Source organism: Heliangelus exortis, chromosome 4 (genome assembly GCF_036169615.1).
Source record: "Heliangelus exortis chromosome 4, bHelExo1.hap1, whole genome shotgun sequence".
Taxonomy (NCBI): Eukaryota; Metazoa; Chordata; class Aves; order Apodiformes; family Trochilidae; genus Heliangelus; species Heliangelus exortis.
The window spans coordinates 9365733-9379156 of NC_092425.1; the positions used below are offsets into that span (position 1 = coordinate 9365733).

General features: G+C 42.6%; 1 protein-coding gene across 10 annotated transcripts in view; it reads right to left on the bottom strand.

Moving 5' to 3' along the window:
- HERC3 (HECT and RLD domain containing E3 ubiquitin protein ligase 3) overlaps positions 1–13424 on the bottom strand; it is a 54811-nt gene that overhangs the window by 40368 nt on the left and 1019 nt on the right. For all 10 annotated transcript variants that reach the window (XR_011725696.1, XR_011725697.1, XR_011725699.1 and 7 more), the window contains exon 2: positions 9330–9587. Coding sequence is in view for 5 of the 10 variants with exons in the window: in XM_071742850.1 (XP_071598951.1) it covers positions 9330–9555 (226 nt within the window). In the remaining 5 variants the exon portion in view is untranslated. The remainder of the gene's footprint in view (positions 1–9329; positions 9588–13424) is intronic.

Consider the following 13424-nt stretch of genomic DNA (forward strand, 5'->3'; position numbering starts at 1 on the left):
CTTCCTCCTTGCTCAGCCTCTCTGAGAAGGCATTAGATGCTTGTTGGGTCTTGTATTCAGACTAAGACAGACTGCTGTGTGCAAGGGTGTGGGAAGCACTGTGCTCTGCACCTGCACAGCACAGGAGCAAGCCCCATGGGGAGAACACATCCCTGCTGTACAGCAGCCACGCTCACTTTCTGCCCACTGCTCTCCCCCACGTATGGCAGCCTGTGTTAGTCTCAAGCTTTTCTCTGTGTGGGGCAAAAGCCTTGAAGTATGGAGCAAGGAAATGTTTCCATCACAGTTGAGGAGGTTGGGTTTTACAAGTCCAACCTCCTTCATCCTCCTTTATGAATCTGGTGAAGTGTTGCTGCACTGAGGCAGAAAGCAGAACAGTACCAGGAGCCCAGTGCCTTATTAGAGGCACTGACAACAGCAGCACTGAAGCTGGTAAGGACTGATTGATGATTTGGTTACAAAGGAGTAGATTGGGAAAAAAAAAAGAAATAGAGGAGAGTAAGACAGTAAAGGACAGATCAAAACAGGTGATATTTCCAGGAACACTGCTGGTCACAGGGCTGGAAACATTGTCCATAGGTCAAGGCTGAGTAGCTCCCAATAACAGTGACCCTGCAGTCCCCTTTCATTCACAGACACTAATGACACTTAACATGACTGCTTCCCTGCACAACACCTACAGTATTGCTCATTAATTTATTTAGCATCACTACTAATAGGCTTAAATACACAACAGACTAGTTAATAGCACTGCCTCCTCTTTATAAAGCTGCCTGGAGCCATGTCAAGGCAGGAACATAAGAGCAAGAAGTCCAAGGCCACTGTGACACCCCAGGGTGTCATTTCACATACTCTTTGCCAGCTACACCACCTCACAGCTGTGAAAGCAGACACCTACTCTGAGAAAACAAACCTATTCCTCAGACACAGCCATAGAAAGCCATTTACTTCCCCACATTGCTGTCTTCTGTCTCAGGAACACAGCCTCTCCGAGCAGCTCTCTGAGGAGCTGTGGGCAGACTGGCATGGACACAGCCAGATGCCAGCCAGTAAAATATGATGGAAAAACGGGTTGGGCAGACAAAGGAGGCTTGAGCTTGACATGCACCAGCTGGCAGAGGGAAGGATCCAGAGGGAAGGACCCTAGGGATAAACAAGCAAAAGGGCAGCTCTTTCAAATGGGGAAAAAAACAAGACTTGCAAAAGAAACACAGGAAAAGTGTATGTTCAGGAAACCCAGAGAGCCTCTTTTTCTCTTCAGGTTACTGCAGAGAGCTATACAGGTGGTCATTCTGCCACAGCCTGCTGGGCTGTGACTGTTGAGAAATCCCCAAAGTCTACCAAGCACACCATGGAAGATGCCACAGCTCCAGGGCTGGGCAGGATGTGCTAGACCTCCAGATAATGTCCTGAGGGTGGGTGTCAGAGGAGGAAGAAGGGAGGATTTAGGGAGATAGGTGCATAGATACTGGATTTAATGTGTTAGTGCTACGTGGTGCAAAACCATTTCTGCCCAAGAAATGCCAAGCAAAGCCACAGCAATCTTGAGAGGTTGATAGCAGTAAGCAGGGACAGCAGAGCAGGCAAAAGGAAGAACAGCACTTCACTTCCATGGAGGAGTGAACACAATCCTGTGGCAAGTATTGAGCCAACCTTACAAATGCAAAAGAACATCAATCAGCATAAAATTGACAGTTTCACTTAAAAAGCAGCATTCACCTCCTAGCACTGCAAGGAGAGATCTGTTCACTTCTTCCCTGCAGTGCTCCCCCAAACACAGCACTGGTCCCTTCCCAGCTGCCTTAACACAGCCCCTTCCAGCATGCATACTGGCAAACCAGAATGGATTTAAGGCTCAAAGACCCAGAATATCTACAGCCTGTCCTTGGGGCTCCGGGGCTCAGTCAGTTGCTCCAGACTGCAAATCACTGCCCCAGGAGGTGAGATAAGAGTTTACTATTATTCATCTGCTGTGCTCAGCCCTGCAGAGGTGATCATGCCTGAGCAAAGGGCTCGAAGTGAAGCACCTCCAAGTCCCTGCAGTGCTGCCTACCACAAATGCTACAAGCAAGGCATAGGGGCTTCACTTCACTTTTTGCCTCTGGACAGGTTCTATTTTGACACCTTTTCACATTATTGGAGCAATTTTGAACAATGGGAAGCATTTATATTTTCTTTTAGAAGGCAGGCTACATTTTCTAGACAGCTGCACTCAGCAGTCTCATTTCTGGCACTGCCAGGCTTTGACAAAGTAGGCTGCGATTTTCAAAAGCACTTGGTGTGCTCTTCATTCTGTTCCCATTTATTTCCATCCTGCAGTGATTTGCAAGGGAGCAGGACAAAGCCACACATTCCTGAAAAGCCACACCTGCACAGTGCAGTCAGTACATCAACCTTGCCCTTGCTTTCAATGACATCCCTGTGAGGCTTACAAATCCAGCTTAAATAAACATTACTGCAAAGAAGCACAGTGACTGGGAAAGGGAGGTAATCAGTCCTATTAAACATTTACTAAAGTTTATTAATTTTCTCTACTGTAGGACTTGAAGGGCATTGAGAAAAGGAGATATGAGCACCTCTACATTCCTTTTTGGCAAGTTCATATAGGCAGAGAGGTGTTCAAAAGGCAGGTCAGGTGGTGACAGGGAGCATTTCTTCACAGCTCTGCTGTAGGAACAGCATTCTGCTAGCAGCCTTCAGTGTCAAAAATATTTTACTTCTGAGAAGAAAAAAGTTTCACAAAGAGCTTTGATATAAATTCTTCTTTTCAATACAGCATAAAAAGAGGACCAGGCTGTTTAATGGTGACTGAGTCCAAGCAGTTGACTGCTTCCAAGCATCTTGGAAGATCAGGTCAATACACAACAGCAACCAACAAGCACACACCATAATCCAGAATCAAATTTCCATATAACAGTTACATGCTGAGAAAACAAGCTGGCCCCTTTTCCATCAGGAAAGGAGACATTAATTCTGAAGACCCTAAACACTCTTGTAAGCCTTCAAGATAAATTAATACTTAATACTTTACATTCACCAAATTCAGGCTTTGTTACCTCAAAATGCATGCCTGTATGTTTTCAGGCAAAGGAAACATGACAGGATACTAAAGCAAAGGAAAAAAACATCATTACTGAGGAAAAGCAAAAAGCACCTGGGCTGCTTTCTTGGGAGTAAGAATAGGTTTTTGGAGAGGTTTTGGTGTGGGGAGATTTCCTACGTCAGAAGTTCATAGACCCCCACCTATACAAAAGCTGCCTAACTACATATCAGCTGTGGTTGTCATGTAACATCTTGAATACAAGAACTATGAACTTCCAAGCATCAAGAGCCACCAAACTACTGAAATCTTGCCTAGGAGCTGGGACTCTCAGCCCTACTTCAGACATTCAGCATGTCCAGCACAGACAACTATTCTGAATACAAAAAGGTTGGGGTATTCAGAAAACTTGCTTCTCTCATCTCCAGCTTCTTTCCTGCCTACTCAGTTTAAGTTGCTACACTGCCCTACAAACCCCCAACTAAAGTACAAAAAGCTGCTCATTCCTACTGCAGCTCTGCCTTTTGAGACAAGTGACATTAAATTGGTTCCTCGTGTCCTCAGTAAAATAGGCTGTACTGATACTAAAAAAAACTGCCTCGCTTTCCTGGAGTCACTGGTGTTTGCACCCCTCAGCAAAGTGAAATCAAGAGAGAGATCTGATGACTAATAATGCACATGCCTTTAGAGACAGCAAATGACTTGCAAGTTGTATCTGAGAACAGATAACAGCCATTTCAGGGTCAGACCGTAGATTTCTTTCCTGTAAAGAAGTCAGACTCCTCAGTTTAGGCTCTCCTAATCCTGCAGCCTCAGAGCATTTGGGTAGAAGTCAGTTCTCACAATCCACACCACACAAATTTTAAAACAACCCACTGTAAATACCTGGCATATTCTGAGCTGTCAGCCAACCAATTCAACACAATGCACACATATTTAAGATACCTAAGTTAAAGCACTTCCTTTGATTTTATTTCTCATTTGATCACATACACACTGTTTCTAAATGAAGTGATTTTTAAATATAGCTTTTTAATTTTGAAACCTAAGATCATCCTGAAGCCCAAACTGCACCAATTCAGCTGAGGGAGACACACCGTAATGCAAGTTCACATTGTTGAGTGTTGCTGCAGTCACTAGTGAAGGCATAAAACAAATGCATTCAGCTTGGTCAGGTCCTGTGAAAGATCAAAGGAGGTAAAGTGATGAGTATACATGAACAAATCTGACTCTGCAAGGTGTGGGCAGTTTAATAATCTAACTTTTTTTAAAAAATAACATCTACAATAGGTGCAGAAACATAAATTGTGTCCTAGTCTTTCCTTTATTATTTTTTGTGTTTAAAGTTGGCTGCTGCAGCTCAGCACCAAAGTCCTGACTCTGCAAGGGGCTCTCTGTCCCCCTGATGGCTCATCCCTCCCCGCAGATCCCTCAGCACACTTGCACAACCTCCCAGGCTTTGGCAGGGATGCCTACAAGCAGGGCTGCTCTGCTCCTGCTACAACTTTTACAGCATGCAGCTCTCCCTTGGGGGCATAATAAAAATGTGATAAATGTGAAGCAGGACTCTCCCTGACCACAGCACTCATGAACTGCTGCAATACCTACGTGCTGAGCCTCAGCTCCATGTCCAAATAAAACTGCCACAGCTCCTCTGCAAAAACCCTGCTCAGTGGAACCTCAGGGAGTTACTGGTGTTTAAGCTCTTTTTTTTCTTGCTCCACTCCTTGTGAAAAGAGAAGAATGGCAGGGGAAACTAACCATTCTTCTGCCACTGTCACCCCACCTCTGAGTGGCTCTCAACCTTACCTATTTAATGCAGCAGCCCTGCTGCCTCATCAGCAACCTGCTCACTTCCACAGCTGCTTCCAACAAACACCTCTTCCCCTCCTCCTGAGCAACCAGGGCCTCCCTGACTGACTTCTCAGCCACCAGGAAGAGGCTAAAAGAGAAAGACCCCTACAGAATGTCCTTCCGAGCAGGTCGCACATATGAATTCTCAGCTGTTATGGGGTTTATGATAAACAGGCACGTCACTTTGAGCACCAAGGTGTCTGGTCACTGTGCTGAAGTTCAGGACAAGAGTATTTATGGTTGAAAAGAAAGGCCACTGAGTTCTGAGAAATCCCAGGGTTCTGGATCATGTCATGGCTTTTTGTTTTGGTGGGGTTTTTCCCTGCTTTTTGAAAGCAAGTGAACATAATGTAGCCCTGCAACTACAAGAAGACAGATTTCACAGTAAGCACAGAAACAATCTGTCATGCACATTTTCATCCAGACAGGAATCCTGGTTAAAAAAAACGTATTTTTGCCTGCTGTGTTCTCAGAGTAAAGGTTTGAGGTGAATTTGGCACCGTTTTCCTGTAACTCTTAAGACACTAATTTTTCCAAAGCCTGGGTTTTCTCACTAGTAGAAGTTAAACAAAGTCCAAATGACTTGCAGGGAGCAAATCTCTTGACCAAAAATCAAGTTCAGCATCTCAGACTCAAGCATGTTTTCAAAGCTTTAGAAATGACAAATTCATACCAGCTAGTTATTCTACACTTCTCTATAATTCAGCCCAAATCCAAAAGAGCCTTTACCTTAGCTACTGTCTTTTGTAACCCAGCATATTCATGCACATTCAGACAAAAAACACTTAGCTATGAATCATCACAGGGAGTGAGGACATCATGTCAGACCTGAAGAAAATTAATTCAACTGAAATTACAGGGCTTAAGAAATCAAAATTTAGATATAGAGAAAAAAATCATTTCCTAAAAACTATTACAAGTACAAAATTATCACTTCACACTAGAAACAATGTATGTTTACACCTTATGTTCCTCAGGAAATTAATGCAAATTCAGACTGATTTTGCAGAACAGTGGGCACAATATTTCCCAACTGAGATCACAGAACTGCTTCTCCTAATGCACTGTCTGGAACTGCAGACTCCAAGTGTATAACAACACAAGTAAAAAATAATACAGGCCAAGTAGCAGCTGACCTGTATTAACTACGGTCATAGTGAGAGAATAGAGTCTCTTCTGCAACCTTGCCAAGTGATCACAGACACAAAAACTACAGATGATTTTGGGAGAAAAAAAATAACAAAAAGAAAGAAAGGTGAAAAAAACCAATTATTTCAATGTTAACTTTCATACTAGCCAGAACTCCTCAAGTAGCTTGCTAACCACCACAATTCAAAGAGGGAATTAAACAGTAATTGGTATGATGAAGTGGGGAGATGTCTCTTGCTGGAGCCTTAGGAGTAGCACACCTGGTACCACCCTAAAACAGAACTGGGGAGTTGGAAACCATCACAGGCTGTTAGCTTTTACTCAAAAGGAGCATTTTTTAATTTAAGGTGAAGTTCATAGACATCTTAAACATTCATTTTACCACCACAAATTAAAATCCAAGGGAAGAGCACTTCCAGAAAATAAACCTCTATTGACTCATACTCTTTTGGTGGCACATACTTCCCCAGTAATTCCTGTTCCATGCAGTGGAAAGGCATAAAAATCATTTGCCAGCTGCTATCGTGTCCCTGCATTCCATCCACAGGATCAGCTGATGTGGCAGTAACCACAGCTTAACTAAAAAGTTTCTTTTATTTCAGAAGGTGTCCTCTAAATGACTCCTGTAAGAGGAATTACTGAAACACTTCTAAACTATTTGATATTTTTGTGAGCGTCATGAATGAGAAGCAAAACTGAATCTTCCTATTACAGATATGTGTAAATGGGCAACAGAACAAGAGAAAATAATTATTTGGAATACCTAGTAATGGAAAAAAGGGAGACAGTCTTCAAAAGCATTTACTGTAAATGTAACAACTCTTCCACCACGGGAAGTCATTTGTAAAACCTGCAAGCTTTGCAAGGGGAGTGGGGTTAGATCTGTGCACTCCAAAGTCCCAGAAGTTAGAGAGATAAAAGGGAGTTTCCTCTTAGGAGCACAGACCTGGGCAGCAGGAAGGAGATCACCCCATCCCTCTGAAGTCACACAGACTGCAAAGGGTTCACAAGATCCCCTACATATTTTCACATCTTGATGTCACTCAAAACAAGCAAGTCACTCTGCATGCCATGGCAAGCATCCCTGCAGTCCAGATGGGGAGCTCCAGGGGCTGACTGGAGGAAAAAATCAGTATTTCAGCACAGCCCCCCACAGCAGGAGATGCAGCTCACTTCCAGAGCTGGGCAGGCTAAGAAAGATTCTCTTTAATATGCCTCTCTACCCAGGTATAAAGTCATCTTCCCATGCAAGGAAGGTGGGGGTGAAATAGAAGCATTTATCTTAATAAGAGAAGGACTTCATATTTCTATTTGCAAAGGAAAACTAAAAAATTCAGTTCCCATTGCTGCAAACCAAAGCAGACCCACACAAAGCAGTGTGTGGGACAGGACTCTCCCCCAGCTTACCTTTGGTATTATTAATACTGCTGTGACTGTTCACCAGGAGCTAAAAAGGGAAGATGTTCTTTGCTTTACTGCGCTTTGCTCCCACCTGCCCCAGCCAGCAGAAACCCCACTGCAGGCACAGGCAGTAGAGCCAGCAGTAGAGAAACACAGTTTCTCAAGGATGGTCACAGGCTCCTCAGAGAACTGCACTGCAAAACCTTTTCCAGAATAAATTGAACCTGCAGGATAACTGGGAGGTGGAGTAACATCTTAATGACAGCCCCTCAATTTAAGGGCTAGAAGGGTGCTTGCTTTTAATTTCTATTTTCAAATCTCAGACTGCCCCTCTTCCACATCTCTACCTCAATGCAGGATCATGCAGTTGCTAGAGAGATCTGCACCTTGGCACTCAGGATTTATGAGATCCATTTCTAGCTCTGATCTTCCACTTGATGTGAAGTCTCCATTTTCATTCTCATTTCATGCTTGCTTTATTTTACAAACAGCAGGCTGGCCCAAAGATGTTTCTCAGAGTAACCATCTTTACAGAACTCAGAACAATAATGATTTTCTAAGGCCTCTGCACTTCAGTCACGCAGCTGCTTAGGTGATTTGCAGGATGAATTATCCTCATCACTAGGACTTGGCTTCCTTTCACTAAGCACATCATTTATTCCAGGGCCTAAACTTACAAAGTCCTCAGAAGATGAACAGTGTTTGTGCATAGAGAGGATTTAAGCACCCCTGATAATTCCAGCCTCTTTTAGTAATTGTCTGGAAACCACTCACAGGAAAAGTAAGAGGCCAGATTCAAGGTCAGCTCCTCTAGTCCCAGCACCATGGACATCCAGCATCCAACATTACCACGCAATTTTGAGATAAAGACAAAAGATGAACTGACAGAAAAAGGAGCAGCACAGTCAGGTCAGATTTCTACATACTGTGTGGGGAATTGTGGCTACTTTGTACAAGTCTCATATGTCTATTGTACAATAACAGGGTATGCTACAAAATCCCCAAGCCCTGCAGAGAGTAGCCTGCAGTTTGAGGAAAGACAATGTCTTACTGCTCTAATTACTCACAGATGTGGCTTTGGCATTATGGAAAGAAGTGTTGGTATCTTTACCACACGCCAAAACCAAGAAGTTAATGGAAGATTAACTGAAAGACCAACATTCAAAAGGAAGTCCACAAAAAAGGCTTCAGGATTTCTCAAAATAGCAATACATAATCAAACCACTCCCTTGCCCTGAGAAGAAGAGGCATTAGCTACCTGTAGTTCTGCACACACAAGTTCTGCCTATTGAGACACAATGAGGAAACACAGTTTGAGTCTGGGGAACACAAGGCTACAATGGCCTTTATCTGGATTAAGGGGTGAATGCACAAACAGACAAGAGATTCCCAAGAGAAGAAAACCAAAATAAATAAACCCTCTTGGCCAAAACCAGGTTTGTTCTCCACAACTGTACTCAGAGACATCCCTCCTTTTATATCAATGACAAGATTCCCCAACAGTAGCTGAACAAGAGTAGGCATAAAGGATACAATGCATTGGAAATACAACACAGAAGGCACTTGTGACCCGTGGCCCTCTCTTCCCTTTTATAAAAGAGCAGTACAATGCCAAATAACAAGATCTGCCTTAAAACCATCTGCACTCACCTCTGTTTTGATGCATTTCCCAGACAAACTGAGCAGTCTCCCCACCCATGCTTCTCAGCTTTTAGCTTTCTAGGTCCAGCAAACATTATCCAGCATCATGAACGTGCTATTACACACGATCTGCAGCTCTGTTAACTGCTCCAGCTCCAGTGCAATCAACACAAAGCAACTTCCATAAACTTCACAGCCTGCCAGCCTCCAGACAGTTCAGTGCACATATAAAAAGCAGACTTACCTGGCTTGCTTCCTTCACAGTCATGCCCCAGCTGGCCCTTGGTGTTCAAGCCACAGGTATAGACTTCCCCATCTTCCAACAAGAACACAGAATGGTTTCCCCCACATGCCACCTCCTTGACATTTCTGTCATGAATGAATCCATACACCTGCGGTTCAGGAATGATAACCTGGAGGTTGCTGCCTATCCCAGGCCGTCCAAAAGATGAGTAGCCCCAGCATAGCATTTTCTCTCTTTTCAGGAAGTCATGTATCCTTCCTAGGCAAGAGAAACAAGGAAAGAATATTCAACGAAATAAGTACTCAGCAACTGATCCTCCAGAGTTTGAGATGCTCAGAGTTTGAGAAGGAAACAGCCAAAAAAGGCATTTCCTGCATGACTGTCAGGCTTGTGACTTGTTAGGACAGTAAAAAGGTATTTCCACCATTGCACAAACTAAAAGGAATCAAGACAGCTCAGATACTGAATCAGCACCTTCATGCCATCTCCATCTGCAAGGCAGCAGAGTGTTGTGAAACCCAGCAGATGTGAGCTTTTATTTCAGCAAAATCACTCTGCTTCAAAACCCAGAAATCAAACAACTCCCTAAATCAACTGTAAGACTTTTTAGACTAACAGGTCCCAACCTGAACTTCTGGAGTAATAGTGTCATATTTGAGACCACTGCTTAAAGAAATCTTTGAAAAGTATTTCAAAGGTAGTAAAACTGGTGCTGAATAGAACACACGTATTTGTAGTGTAATGGCCAATGCAGAACTATATTACTTCTGATAAATCCAGATTAAGAAGTATTTTGCTCAACTGAACACATTCTTGCAACGCAAACATGAGCACACACACACACACACACAACCCTAAACTGCAGCAAGAATTTCCCAAGAATCAGCATTTCACAGGGAGCAGCACACTGACAGCTTGGCCAGGACAGCAATGGACAGATTAACACTGATGCAGCTTGCCAGCAGTCAGGTGTTGCCCTTTGTGCTGCACCCAGTGAAAGGCAGGGATTTCAGAGAGTGGGGTAACACAAGAAGGGAAAAAACAAAGTCATACCAAAGGCTCATGGAATTACTCAGCCTGAGCTTGATAATGATAACAGGACACTAACACAAAAACTATAGGAAGAGAAACAACTCTTATACCAGAAGCAGCATGAGAGAAATTTTAGTAACACTCCTTTGTTACTCCTAATCTCAATCAGTTTGGGTTATTTGATAAACATGCTGTACTAATAAGACACTGAGAACTCTGCTTGAAACTGATTCAAGTTTTGGGGGCCTTTTGCAAAGGGGAGAAGAAAATAAAAGACTCAGTAAATCAAGTCTTATGATTCACCATGCCAAGTTTTAAATGAAGGCAATTTACAGCAGCAACATTTACTATCTTAGCACAGGACTCAAAGGCAAAAGGCAAGCCTTGAAACCACGAGAAAGAATCTGAAGGAAACAAGATTCCTTCTCCCACTGCACACAGATAAGAAACACAGGCACTCTGTTTCCAAAGCCTGGTGCTAAATCAAGCCCTAGGTATTAGCAACAAAGCCTTTCCTAATCTAAGCCCTAAGCAACGGGTGTTCATCTCTTGCCTCTCTACCCTCGCCTGTCAGCTGTGGTCACACAGTCAGGTGTGGTCCCTTCCACTGAACTGCATGGGGAAGGGGGAGGATTGGATTTTCCACTTGTAATTTTATCAGTGATGCCATTTCCTACCCACAAAGCGTTTACTAGGGTGTTTTATTAGGTACTTTAAAACACCTAATAGATAAATGCCATTTATCTGTAATAGCCCTTGCTCTTTTATAGCATAATTCATTCACACTGTGCTTATCACAGGCTAGCTCTGAAGCATGCAGAGGAAAAAGCAAGAGGTTACAAGGCTCTGTCTAGTTAAATCAGTCACTGTATACACTCTGTACGTGATTGCCCTCAGCACAAAAGCCTGATGGAATATACCCTCTATGTTAGCTACACTATTTCTAAGAGGAATGCCAAGGGACACAGTAAACTGTGCTTCAAGTGACACAACTGCTATATTTATAGTGAACTTCATGTTCTGTCTCAAAAAAAAAAAAAAACAAAACCAAACAAATAAAAAAGTATGCAACACCCTGAGGGTGGCAACGGGAAGGCAGGGAATCATTTCAAAACTGAAACAGCAGAAATCTGGAGCTGCCATTTCTTTCTGCCTGGGGAATTAACCTCGTTATGAAGATACAAGCAGCCCAATAGCAGCAAACCTGAAGATCCAAAGATCACATTCCCTGACAGCATAAGCGGATGTTGCCTCCGAGCTGGAAAGGCCTCACCACTGTATGGCTTGAACTACAATGACACTGTAAAGCAGGAGCTCAGTATTACTTTGGGATATCTTTCTAATAAGGCTTTTGAACAGCCTGCTCCCCATAGTCTACAGTCATCTTTCCTACTACTAATTTCATTTAAAATGCTAAAAAATATTTTAATTACTTTCCTCACATTCATATTCCACTTAAAAAGTTGTTGTAAAAGACATAGGGTTGTAACACGATTCATAAGAGATATTTTTTCCTCTGGATAAGACACTATTTAAAACTGGGAGAGTTCTAATTCCCAGTAACTCATATGCACACCATGGTGTTATCTCAAAGAAGTTAAACCCTTGTTTAAGCTAGTGGCCAGATTTTCTGAAGCACCCTGAACTTTAACAGTCCCTATCTCAGACAATGCAGCATGCCAGATTCTTAAAAAAAATCTGGTCTTAAATAGATTTCTGGTCGGGCTTTTTTTTAATCATCTCCATTGAAACCCACACCCCCACCCTCCAAACATTTTGCTGATAAATCCCTATGTAGTTCTGTTCCAAGGGGACAGAGCAGCACCTTCTACTCAAGAGTGAAAATCAACACAGCCACTTTCCACTTGAACACAGTAGCACAACTAAATATTTTCCAATTGCTTGGTGAGCCACATCTTTAATTTACTTATTTTTAAGACACAGGGTATTTTTAAAACCATGACTGTTTCCATGTTTGTTTTTCTCTCCTCCCCAGAAAAGCTGCTGCAAGTCTTAATACATCATGTGCTCAATTAGGAGCTGTGTCCTGAAACAAAACAAGGCTTCAAATGACAATTTCACGCTCCGTTTCCAATATGGTTAAGGCAGTCACTCTTCTTTGGCAATAGCAGAGGAAGTAAAAATGCATTTTACACTGCAAACCCTCCTTATACTAAAATAAGTATATAAAAAGTTTCTAAGGTGGGCAGGCACTAACACAGACATGCATCTGCACATACACGTGCATACATATAAAATATAGATAAGGGTTACATTCATTTAGCTAAAATTTTTAAAATGCCTTATTATTCCTAGGACTCGGCTCAATATATCTTAAGAAACTGAATTTTTATCTTCAGAGGACAAACCCTTAGGGAAGGTACATTGTTTTCAAATGCATCATTTAGGGCATTAAAGTCCCGAGTCCCTTTTAAAAATTGCATGAAAAGCAGCATAAGAGCTTCACATCACCTATCCCTGGTTCTTCACAGATCACAACACAGCCAACTTGGTATTCATAGTTTAGAAACAGGAACAGATGCAATGCACCAAAGCTGGCCACTTGCAGAGACTCCCCCTATATATAAAAAAAAAAAAAAAAAAAAAAAAAAGGAGAGGGAAGGTCCAACATTCTCAAAATCTGACATTCCAGGAATAATTCACCATTAAAACAGTGAAGGACGTACACAGCACAGGTAGATAGGAAGACAGCAAAACCTCACACTGTGGGGAATATTTTTAGGAAATCTACTGTGGGTGGTAGATCCACCTTCTGCTATAATAAGACTCAGATGACACACTAAGTATATATCCCTTGGTGAGAAAACGACCCTGGTGGTTTGATAAAATAATGCTGCATGTAAGGATCGCTTTCTTTTTCCCTTTTCTTTCTTTTTACTAGCAATCTTGACAATCACAGTCTCCTCACATGACCGTACAAACATTCTAAAGCCATAGTTGCCCCCAATTCCGGGAAACTTAAGTAAATACTGTGCTTGCAACAAACATCCCTGAAGGCTGAATGCTCTCTAAACAAACATCTGCCAACTGTCCGGGAAAGAA